We start from the raw sequence: 12,564 nt of genomic DNA on the forward strand, positions 1-12,564 counted from the left end.
TTTTCCTGCAATAGACTGTAGACTTGTAAGCCCTGTAATTGTGGGTCCTGTGAGTCTTCTTGAGCAACCAAGCCCTAGCTAACACCACCTCTGTAAAATACCTGCCTCAAAAGGACAGGTGCATTTACCAAAAAGGGGGCACCTATTTCACCGGGCATGTCGCAGTAAGGGTGAAGGTGGCAGCTGGGCCTCTATTCAGACCACTCCAGGGTGTACAAAATTCCTCTACTGTGTGATTTTGTTGCTGAACAGAAGCAAATTGTTCTCAATTTGTCACATTTATCAACTGCAGTATATTTAGCCCTATGGTTTGGGCTCTCTCCAACCCACCACACACTAATAAACGAAATAACACAGGCTTTGTTAAGTGTATTTTCATTTCTGCTCTTAGAAGCGGGCTATATTTTTAAAATTTTTTAGATGCCACAAACCTACAGGATGTCATCAGACCTACTGGAGGGAAAGAAAAAGCTTAGATTATCTTTTTCCTAACTTTCAATAGAGTATTAGCCATAGGAACCAGCTTATAAATCCTCCTTCCCCAGATTTTTTCTTTGTCTCTGCTTTTCTGTCGAGTTTAATTTTCATTCACAATGCCTTGAAAAACAGTATGGAATCATGCAACATTAAACCGATTACAATTTGGGGACATTATAGGCCAATGGTGACGCTCTAAGACTTAAATAGCAAATTCTCTATAGTGGATAAAACTGTGGTATTCAGGTTTCTGCAGTATTGAAGCTTTGACAGTGAAGTGGAACAAAAATAAGACCAAGTGCTTAATGGCAGTAGCAATGCAGATTTTCTAAGGCATCCGTAATTCAGACTCTTTACTGGCATCAGGAAATCATCATGATAACATCATTAATTTTCATTCAAGTAAGAGTTAGTGGAAGCAACTTTTAGTTGGAAAAGCTGGCCAGGACAAGTTTTGTTTGCCTGAACTACAGACAATAGCTCTTTATCATGGCCTTGCAAGCATTGAAATGACAAAAACAAAAAGGCCAGAAGATAAACCTAAGCAAATCTAAAATTAAGAGGAAATTCTGAAATCATCTACTAAACAGTTAATGTGACCACACACGTTTTCAATAATAAAAGGATGGGTCAACTCTTCATTCTATATTCATACTACATGTGGAACCCCCTACCATTCTTGAGAATCCAGTAATTTAGATAAGTATACCCTAATTTTGCTGTACCTAAATCTTTTTCAAATATGAGAAAAGTCATGTTTAGAAAGGAAATGCTGAGAATTTCACATTTGTTTAACAAGTGAAAATTCTACATTCTACATTCAGAGCTTAACTTTATTACCAGGTTATAACTGTCCATGGTCAAATTTTTTTTTATAATATTGAATTCCCATTTTCCCAATGTTTATTGGAAATTTACCATAAATTGAAATAGACAATAAGACACATATGTGAACAGAAATCTTTTTAAACAGAGGATCTGGATAATGCCTAAATCCAAGGTCAAGAGGAATGTTATAGAAAGGGTTTTCCAATCTAGTCAATTTGGGGTCTTTTTCATAGTATAACCTGGATCAGCTGATGATCTCTTCTGAACTTTCCATATCTCCCAGGACTTTCCATACTTCCCAGGACTATATACTACAGCACTTTACAATAACCATTTTATAACTTCCCCTTTCTCAATGGCAGGTAGTCCCTCTTGGATGGGGCAGGGACAGAAGATGCAAAAGAGACAGAATATTTTCTCTATCCAGCCTTCTGACTCCACCCCACCCCAAACTGCCTCTTTCTAGCTCTGGTACATTAACAGGTCCCTAAGGAAATCCAAGGCCTGGGGAGCCCTTTAAAAATCACTGAAGCTTGGCAGCTATATAGCTGAAAAATAATTACTTCAGACTATGAGCTGTAAGGAAATGGAAGCCTAAATTTACTTTCATTTACACATCCATTCCCTGAAAACATATCAAGCCCTTCTGTGTGCCAGGCTTTGTGCTGAAGATTGGAAAGACCAAGACGAAGAAAAGCCCACTCTCCCCTTACACGTAATTTCACTTCTAGGCCATTTCTTCTCCATTTTCATGTCAACACACACCACCACCACCACCACCAAACACCCTTTATCTATCTTACCACTGGCCTCTGAAGTCCCCCTGAGATTTAGTATACAGGATACAGCCCTCCGCACTTCCCCAGTTCCGGCCCCAATCCTGGGTGATTTCAACACTGGCGGGGATGACGTGTGCATTGCTCTAGCCACTTGGTTCCTTAACTTACTATTCCATCTCCATGGAGATTCACATCAGGCCCACCTCTGCCACCCACTCAAGTGGTCACATCCCAGACCTACTCAGCTGAACTGTTCCACTTCTGAAATAACGTTCAGCTAGGCCATTGTGTGACCACAACTTCATGGCCTTCCAGTCACTTCCACACAACCTCTCCCTCAACAGGTAGCCTCTTGATCCCTTTACCTCCTAAACTACCAGCTTCCACCTGAATTCACAGCTTCACCTCCCCAACATGGACTTGAGAGACAGCATTGTAACCACTTAACCACTCTTTTGCCCAGATCCTCACTTCTCTGGCCCAGCTGTCCTCTGTGCACCTGGGAAAGAGCCACGCAGCTCCTGACTACCAGGTGTGCCCAGGGAGAGACTCAGCAGACTCTGGGCTCCATGGCACTGCTCCTCAGCTGAGCTCTATCCTCTACAAAGGTAAGTCTGACCCCAATTTCATCACCTTCTTTTTTTTTTTTTTTTAAGCTATTTCTTGGGCCGCTCCCGCGGCATATGGAGGTTCCCAGGCTAGGGGTCCAATCGGAGCTGTAGCCACCGGCCTACGCCAGAGCCACAGCAACGCGGGATCCGAGCCGCGTCTGCAACCTACACCACAGCTCACGGCAACGCCGGATCGTCAACCCACTGAGCAAGGGCAGGGACCGAACCCGCAACCTCATGGTTCCTAGTCGGATTCGTTAACCACTGCACCACGACGGGAACTCCCCCCAATTTCATCACCTTCTACTGCCAAGTGGAGCACCAGAACTCTCCTCAACCTTCACACAGAAAACAGAGCTCTCTCTACGGCATCCCTTGCCTGCCTCCCAATAGGTCTCCTTAGTTATTACCTGGTCCTGCCCAGATCCTTCCCTCAGCCCCATCCACTGAGTGTCCCTTCCTTCTCCTGGGCTCTGGATTATCTTTCCCCAGCCTCTGAGAAAGTGCATGTTTTATTATCTCCTCTTGAGCCAACCATTTCAATTTTGTCCTCTTCTCATATTCATTTAAATAGACCCAAGTGCCTTGAAACCTATGTGTGTGTATACTCCATTATCTCCTCAGCCCCTTCCAGCAAACTACCAGCCACTGACCTCTCCTTAAGAACTAAATTTCTCTAAGAATCGTCTCTATCAACTGTCTTTACATCGCCACATTTGATTGACTTTTAAGTCCACTTCACCACCTCTACCATGCCCCTAAAATTTCAAAGTTACTAAGACCTTCTTGTTGCTAAATCCAATCAACACTTTGGCCAACTTCATCCTGACCTCCCAGCAACAGGTGACCCTAGAGGCAGGCCCCTTCTTTCCGTCTATGCAGGATGTAGCCCTACACGCTCTTTGTATTTTCCTTTCTAATCCCCACTGTATGTTGTTTGCTTACTGTCCTAAATACTCCTTTCTTGCTCCTTTACACTCTCTCTGATCATCTACATGCTTATGATTCCTAAATATCACTCTTATTTCTCCTGAGCACCACAGCTATATGCCCAACTCTGCCAGGTGAGTCCGGCACTCATCCAAGCTGCACACCTAAGTATCATCCTTGATTTCCCCTTCACCTAGCATGTCAAACTCATCACTAAGGCCTATTGGTTCCACCTTGGATTTCTCAATTCTCCCCACTTATCTCCATTCCTACTTTGCCAACTCAGGTCACCATATTGCTGGTTTAGATTACTAAAACTGCTCACCCAATCTCTCCCTTGTCAGTTGTACACTCCCCATCCCCAAAACATATATCACTGCCAATGCAGGCTCCAGCCCACAGCCAGACGGATCTTTCCAAATGACAATCCCATCATGCCATCCTGTTGCATGGCTCCCCACTGACCTCTCATTTCTTTAAGTTTATAAAAAGCCATTCACAATCTGCCTTCCACTTGCTCCAGCCAAATATTTCACCAGTGCCCCTTCCCTGTGTCTCCTATGCTTTAGCCATGCAGAAGTATTTTCAGCTCCTGGATGCATCTCTGAACTTCATGCCGCAGCACACGCTGCGCCTTCTGACAAGAAGACTCCCTAGAGTGAGACCTGCTCTCCCTTCTGGACTCACAGAGTTTAGATACTACCTCTTTAAACAAACCTTCTCTGCACCTCAACCCCACAACTAGCTGCTCTCATCGTGCCCCATTCTTCCACTGTCAAATGACTTTATGACATTGAAACTGTCTTCACTTTTCTTCAGGGTGCCCATAAAGCCTGGAAATAGAGGCATTATCACTGTATTTTTTTTTAACAGAGTGTAGATATTCTTGATGATCCTATATATGCTCATACTATGTCTCTATCCTATGGACACTCTGTATATCCCTCATTAAACTGTATGTTCCATCAGGGTGGGGACTGTTCCTATCTATTTCATGGTCATCATGGGTTCTCAATATTATACTTGATAATATTGAGATATAATACTTGATAAAAGATGGTTATATAAATTATCTGATGAAAATAGAGAGCTGTATGGCACTGGGATTTTTCCCATTGAGGTATGCTCTTCAGCAGAAGCAGAAAAACAGTCTTGTCATCTTTCTTCTATTACAGCATTTATGTGAACATCAGCATTCAAGCTAAAGAACAATACACATCTGTGAACTTGGTTTGGATAAGGCAATCTAATGCTAATGCTTCAAATATTAAATACATGTTCTAAGAAGAAATAAAGGTAGAAGAGGGCGAGAGAATTCAAGTTTCATAAAGATAATTCTGAATCCAAAGCCATTGGTTGGAAAAGAAAAAGTATCAGTATCTTAACAATTCAACATCAGTAGCTGAGGAATGGTGACAGGAATGACAATATAACAAAACAGTCCAGGTGAACACTAAGTCAAAGATATCTTTAAAAACTGAATTCGCAGGAGTGGGGTCCTACTGTACAGCACAGGGAACTCTGTCCAATTTCTTGGGGTAGAGCATGATGGAAGATAGTATAAGAAAAAGAGTGTGTGTGTGTGTATACATATATGTGTATATTACTGAGTCACTATGCTATACAGCAGAAATTGACACAACATTGTAAATCAACCATAATTTTAAAAAAGAAAAAAAAAGAAGTCTATGTTACAACTGGACTTGTGGGAGCTACTTCTCTGCTCTCCAAAAGTCAAACATCCCCAGCGACTTTTTTTTTAAAGCAAAGAGTAACTATCAACTATTTTGAACACTGGTTAATACTTACAGCAAAGGGCCTTCTGCAGTCTTCGGAGCTTCATGGCAGTCCTATAAGCCGAGAACCTGACATTATTCAGGTCAGCTGAAGAAAAAAGGGGGAAAAAAAAAAGATCATTTCTTATGTCACCAAAAAACACAGATAAACTCCCAATGACTTGCCAACAACAACAAAAGGATAGGAAAATAATCTCTCTTGTATATGCCCCAAGTTTGGGGAGGTAAAATTCTGTCAACATGGGAAATGAAAAAAAAATGTCTTTTTGCTCTTTGACAATCAGGAAAGCTAAGTTCTGTGAGGGACAAGAGTGGCAGAGCCTACAGGGCGCTCATACAGTCCTTGTTCCCAAGACAGAAAAGTAGGAGAGGGAGTTCCCATTGTGGCTCAGTGGTTATGAATCCAACCAGCATCCATGAGGATGCAGGTTTGATCCCTGGCCTCGCTCAGTGGATTAAGGATCTGGTGTTGCTGTGGCTGTGGTTAGGCCGGCAGCTGCATCTTGGATTGGACCCCTAGCCTAGGTACTTCCATATGCCACAGGTGCAGCCCTAAAAAGACCAAAAGGAAAAAAAAAGAAAAGGAGAGCTATTTATTTTTAGGGCCTTTTAGGGTCTTTTTAGGGCCACACCTGCAGCATATGTAAGTTCCCAGGCTAGGGGTCAAAAGGGAGCTGCAGCTGACGGCCTACACCACAGCTACAGCATTGCAGGATCTGAGCCGCATCTGCAACCTATGCGGTAGCTCCCAGTAACACTGGATTCTTAACCCAGTGAGCAGGGCCAGGGATGGAACCTCATACTCATGGATCCTAGTCACGTTTGTTACCACTGAGCCACAAAGGGAACTCCTATTTGTTTTTTCAGACTAATCCCGGTTTTATTGTAGTGAGTCTTTGTTATAGAAAGATTAAAGGGAACAGAGAAATCATCATTGAAATAGCTATGAGAGTTAGGCAAACAATCAACTGGCAATATAACATTTTTTCTGATTATGAAAGTTACACACGTTCACTGTGAAAAACTTAGAAATTAAAGGGAAATATAAAATCAAGTAAACAAATCATCCATAATCCCATTACCCAAAGATATGCACTGCTAATGTTTTGAATATTTCTTATCCAACACTGTGTGTGTCTGTGTGTGAGATGTATTTTAAAATACAATTGGCACAATTAACCTTCATTCCAGGTTTAATTCTACCTGATTCCACATGTTCCTTTCATTTAACTATTTTGCACTTATTTAAAAATCCATTCAACAATGACAAGATGAAAGAAAGCTGGCCTAAAAGAAGCTCCAAACTCACACACGTGTGTACACATACATTTACTAACTGGAAGTTTTTGCTGGTCAAAAATTGGAGGCAAGCTAAATACACAACAATGATACTAGATATCAACAAGAGAAGTTGCCATTCCTTATCAGGATGAATATTTGTTTCTGTACATATTCTGCATAAATTAAGTTGGGATTAAAATGAACATTTAGCTTTATATTCTAAGGTGCAATCATTGTAATATTCTGCACAAATCAGCGACTCAATAATTGCTGCCTCAGTGGTTTCTATTGTCACCTGCCTATCAAGCCCAACTTGCCTCACCTAGCAGAAGTCTCTATTTAGATGATGCCTCCTCCCTTCCCCCTTTTCTTAATTTGGCCATGCCAAATGTGGAAGTTCCCAGGCCAGGAATCACAGCAGTCCCAACAGTAGATCCTTAAGCTGCTGAGCCACCAGGGAACTCCTAGATGATGCCCTTGCTCAATTTTGTTCAAGTCTTGATAATATACCAAGCTGTATTTCTTTTCCAGAATTTCTATGTATTTATGTTTCATAAACCCAGCTCCAAAAAGCTCTTTGAAGATAAGTACCTTGTCTCCGATTTCTGTTCTATTTTTCAGTGACTTAACATATGACTGCCCTCTGAAAAAGCAGCTGTACTATAGCTCAGGGACTGGGTGACAGACTGAACGGATAAATGAACAAAAGAATGAAAAAAGAAAAAATAAACTGGCAAACATGATTAACTGCAAAACCAAATGGCACCCTCGAAACCAATTCTCATTAGAGGTTAGGAAAGGGAAATAATTTAATCCATATTCAAGTCACTTGGGTCAACATTATTAGATTGATGGCCTTTGCAGAAACCAAACATTACAACCTAAATTGAAATAAGGGGAAAGAAAAGCAATGTCTGTAACTTACTTTAAAATATTCAATGCGGAGTTCCCGTCGTGGCGCAGTGGTTAACGAATCCGACTAGGAACCATGAGGTTGCGGGTTCGGTCCCTGCCCTTGCTCAGTGGGTTAACGATCCGGCGTTGCCGTGAGCTGTGGTGTAGGTTGCAGACGCGGCTCGGATCCCGCGTTGCTGTGGCTCTGGCGTAGGCCGGTGGCTACAGCTCCGATTCAACCCCTGGCCTGGGAACCTCCATATGCCGTGGGAGCGGCCCAAGAAATAGCAACAACAACAACAAAAAAAAAAAAAAAAAAAAAAAAAGACAAAAAATAAAAAATAAAAAAAAAATAAAATATTCAATGCAAAACCCCAAAAGACTGATAACACTAAAGGTTGGTGAGGATGTGGATCAATTGGAACTCTCATACGGTGTTGGTGGGAATATAAAATAGTATGACCACTTTGGAAAACCATGTGAGCCATTTCTCATGAAATTAAATACGTACCTATCTTATGAGTCAAATACTATACTCCGAGATATTCACCCAAGAGAAATAAAAACATGTCCACAAAAAGACACATACATGAATGCCCATAGGAGCTTTAATAGATAATAGACAAGAACTGGAAAGCAAACAACAGGAGAATGAATAAACAAATTGTGGTGTAGTCACACAATGGGATACTATTCTGCAATACAAAGGAACTAACTACTGATAATGCAACAGTGTGAACTAATCTGAAAAACATCACCCTGGGTAAAAGTAGCCAGATAGAGTGAAAAAAAAAATTATTTGATTCCATTTATATGAAATTCTAAAACAGGTAACTTTCACCTATACTGACACAAGGCAGAAGGATGGTAGCCAGAAAGGGGAGAGGGGATGGGTAACTGAATGAAAAGAACACAAGGGAACTCTTCACATGACCGAGATGTTAAATATCTTGATTGGTACGGAGGTTACTTGAATGTATACATCTGTCAAAATTCAAGCTATACACTTAAAACAGGTACATTTTATTGTATTTAAAGTATGCCTTAATAAAGTAGATTTTAGGAGTTAAACAAACCAAAAAAAACCCTCAGTACAATATGATGTATATGTGTGTTAGCTTAAGCTATGCTGAAGAGGCGGTCAGTTGTCTTAATCAGGAAAGCACACTCCAGAGGTGGCTGGCTAACAATTAATCAAAAAGCCTCACTCCAGAGGCCACCACTGTAAGTGCTTCAGCTATATTTAGCTCTTGTTATACCTAAAATCCTATTAATACACCAAGTATCCTAATTAATGTTCCATGGGCTGGTGTTAGTGATATTAGTGGTTTACAAAATACAAGGACCATTGAAAAAGGGTGAGAAACATTCCCTGCCCTTCCATTAACAGGCTGTGAGGAGAATCTAGCAGGGCCCTCCACCTTTAAAAATGGTGCCCTAGGCTGGATTCCAAGGTCTCCAGCTGTAGTTCATTGGGTTCTTGGTTGTCTGAATTCAATTAGATGGCTGACAGAATCCTTCTGTTAGAGCAGTGCTTCTCCAACTTGAGCATTCATCAGAATCCCCTGCACGGCTAGTAAAAAAAAAAAAAATACAGATCTCCAGGCCCTGCACCCAGATTTTCTGATTCCCTGAGTTTGGGGAGGGCCTGAGAATCTGCATCTCTAACCAGTTTCTAGGTGCTGCTGCTGGTGGTCCAGGGACCACACTTTGAGAGCCACTGGGTTGAGGACTGTGGCAGGTGTGGATGGGGAAACTCTCCCACCAAGCACTCAGAAAGGCAGAGCTGTGACTTCACGGTGCCTTGGGCACAGGCTCTAAAATTGTTTTCTGCTCTGGGACTAATAAATGTTCATATATGACAGAGCTATTTCTGAGACTAGCTATGATTACAAACTAGTAGTCAAGATGTGGATAAGAAGGCAGCCCTCACCTCTAACCATGGATGGCTACCAACACCTATCCAAGAGAACCTGGGCAGATCCATTTTACTCGAAGTATGATTCGAGGACCAAAAGCATCAGCAGCTCTTTGGAGCTTGTTAGAAATCCAGAATCTCTGGCCCCACCCAGCTCTATGAATCAGAATCAACAGTTCAACAAGACCCCCAGGTGATTCACATGCACCTGCAAGTACAACTGAGCCTTTAATTGTATATCTTAATACAGTTTCTTGTTCCCTATTGTTAAAGTTTGCGTATAAACTCTGTATAGCGATCTGTGCTGTCTTTTGTTTTTCTATCTTTCTACATCCATTATGTGGGCTTTTAGATTATTTGACGGCTATAATAGTCAGTAAGACCAAAACCTAACCTCTGGAATGTATTTGTGGGCCTCCCGTTTATGGTCAACACCAATAAAATACATTCAATAAATAAAAAGTGTCCTCTTTCCAATTTTCCTCCATCTATTTAGACAGAACAAATGGTCTAAACGAGGTCAAAAGCTCCATCCAATCCCTACATTCATACCAAGAATTGGCTGATTCCAGGAGATAGAGAGCAGCAAGTGGGAGCAGCAAGGATGATCTGATCCCTTGAGGGCGTGGGTCATGGCAAAATACTATCAGAGACAAGCATCTGGAACACTCCTGCTCTAGCAGTGCTCTCAGCTTCCCTGAAGCACTTCAAACTTGCATCCCTTCCAAATCCTTCTCACCACGGCAACATTCAGCCTAGAGTTAATCCACTCTGACACCCTTTCAAGCATACCCTTAAAACATAATGCAGAGAGCCAGCTTCCCGCCACCAGCATCCAGTAAGCATCAGTGAATTGCAACAGAGTTCTACTGTGCCCTCAAAGTCCTACTCCAGAGAGTTAACCATCTGTGTTGTTTGAGTTTGCATGTGTTGCTAGGAATCGGCAGCACCCCTCCCTCTGGCTTACAGCTGGAAGAGATAAGTCTCCGCCTTGTGAAAATGTGTAGGATACACACTGAAACCTCAAGATGTCATACAGCTGTGGACAATGGGACACTGTCCCAGGCTGAGGCTGGAGCTGATCTTGTAGCTAGAGTATGCACACAGCATAAAGCTTAGAGGCCTGATCCTCGTCTCCCATGGGAGGCCAGCCTCCACTTTCCCTGGGAGCTGCCTTTCTACGACTCTGGCCCATGTTGTGATGAGCTCACTGGCTCTCATAAGTGGAACCCAAGAGGCATCAGATTATCCAAGAAAAAAGTTACACAACATTTTCATGGCAGCTGGTGGAAAGCGCCCTTCAGAAGGATAAACATGCTGAACTGTACATTCCTCTACATGACTTGAATTATTTTATCCAGGGCTGGTTCTAGCCTGAAAATAGAGAAATCTAGAAATTTAAGGAGCAGGGGGAAATATTACACCATCTACCCTCTCAAGCAGAATCACCAGCTACTGAAGTGATGGTCCATTCAGCTTTTTTTTTTGGAGGTATAAAACAAATAATAGGTTTTGTTGCCCCTTTCTTTAGGCTTTGAATTTCTCTTGACTTTGGTAAATATTTCTGTTGTATGACTTTACCCTTCATTCTGTGGAAGGTAGTGGTGGAAGGTGTCAAATTCACCAGAGGACTGACCAATGAAGTTCGAGTCACAAATCTACACATTGTTGGATATGCTCCTGCAAAAAGACTGAACAACACCTCAGCATTTTAAAGTCATGGGAACATTTGGAAAACACAGAAATAAAACATTAAGCCCCTTCATTTCAATTTTACAGCTGGTTTCTGCCTTTTTACCATACTTCAAAAATCCTGCTACCTATGACTGAAGGGAGGTCCAGAATTGAAAACAAGGAGTATTTTGGTCCAGCCTTCCAATGGCTTATGGGCACTTTTTAGAAAGGCCCAAAGTTTCAGTGTGCTTATCTATTGGGTAGAATGACAATGACCTCATAAGTGTAATGAGTGGAAAGAGCTGGATGGTTAAAGATTATTCCAACAGATAAATTAGTGTCATGGTCTTTGTTTCCTATCAATTCTATTTCCCTGCAGAAACGTAATCCCAACCACTCAGGTGATCACAAGTGAAAAATAAAGTTCAGAGGAAATATGATTTTTTTTTGGTACAGTTCCAACTTGAGTAATTGGCATACAATGTGTGAATTAAACTACTACTGCATCCCTATTTTAAATATTTTCCAAATTTTCTAAAGAAGCCAGAACAAGACAGTATCCTCACCACCACCACCACTACCACATTCTCTTCTATCATAAGAAGGCAGGAGATTTCAAAATAGAATAACATATCTCTGATTCCCCAGCCTCATTCTTCCTATAGCGTTCTAGTGGACTCTCCACATGGCGAGTATTATTCTTGCCAGCTCAAATTCCCTAGCACAGACAAGAACCATGGACAGGTCTTTATGAGGCTTGAGATAAACTGAGTAATTTAAACTATGTCTGGATTGAAAGCAAATTAAGCCAAGATGTTCAGGCTTCAGAACTTTTAGAGTACAATGCAGAATTATTGGGAACTCTTCAAGACCAGGGAAGATTTCTGGAACCTATTGTTAAAGAATCAGCCATGAGAGAAGAGGTACATTAACACATCATACTTGGTCTGTAATTATTTAGATATATTTGAGACCTTTTAAAATCTAAACTGATTAAAACCTCATCATTAACACTGAGCTTTACTTAAACAGGGAAAAAAATAAACCTACATAGAGATAAACAGGAATTGCACATTCATACTTGTGAGCTGCAGAAAGCTGTGATGGTGAATTTATAGTTACTATCAAGTTCTGTTTCCGGGTGTGAAATGGTATTACTTATTTGCTACCAGTTACTCTCTAGAATTCTTCTAAAAAATGAAGAGAAGCAATAAAGCATCCAGGGTAGTGCAAAGGTGGAAGACCGAATTGTGAAAGGGAGAAACAAACCAAACCAAAACCACAACAAAAACAAAAAAATGGGAAGCTCAATTTTGAAGTAAAAGCACAAAATCATGACTGTGGGTTGTTCAAGGCCTTTCTGGCTCCCGCCTCTT

The 12,564-nt window shown here is 41.4% G+C and overlaps 1 protein-coding gene across 24 annotated transcripts in view; it reads right to left on the reverse strand.

The window, feature by feature from the left end:
* DMD (dystrophin) overlaps nt 1-12,564 on the reverse strand; it is a 2,611,869-nt gene that overhangs the window by 108,841 nt on the left and 2,490,464 nt on the right. For all 24 annotated transcript variants that reach the window (XM_021079543.2, XM_085006422.1, XM_085006420.1 and 21 more), the window contains 1 exon segment: nt 5,435-5,509. In XM_021079543.2, coding sequence (XP_020935202.1) covers nt 5,435-5,509 — 75 coding nt within the window.

This window comes from Sus scrofa, chromosome X (genome assembly GCF_054392235.1).
Source record: "Sus scrofa isolate SSC_HxYL_T2T_F1_AM1 chromosome X, Sscrofa_HxYL_maternal_Yorkshire_Landrace_v2.0, whole genome shotgun sequence".
In the NCBI taxonomy this organism is placed as follows: Eukaryota; Metazoa; Chordata; class Mammalia; order Artiodactyla; family Suidae; genus Sus; species Sus scrofa.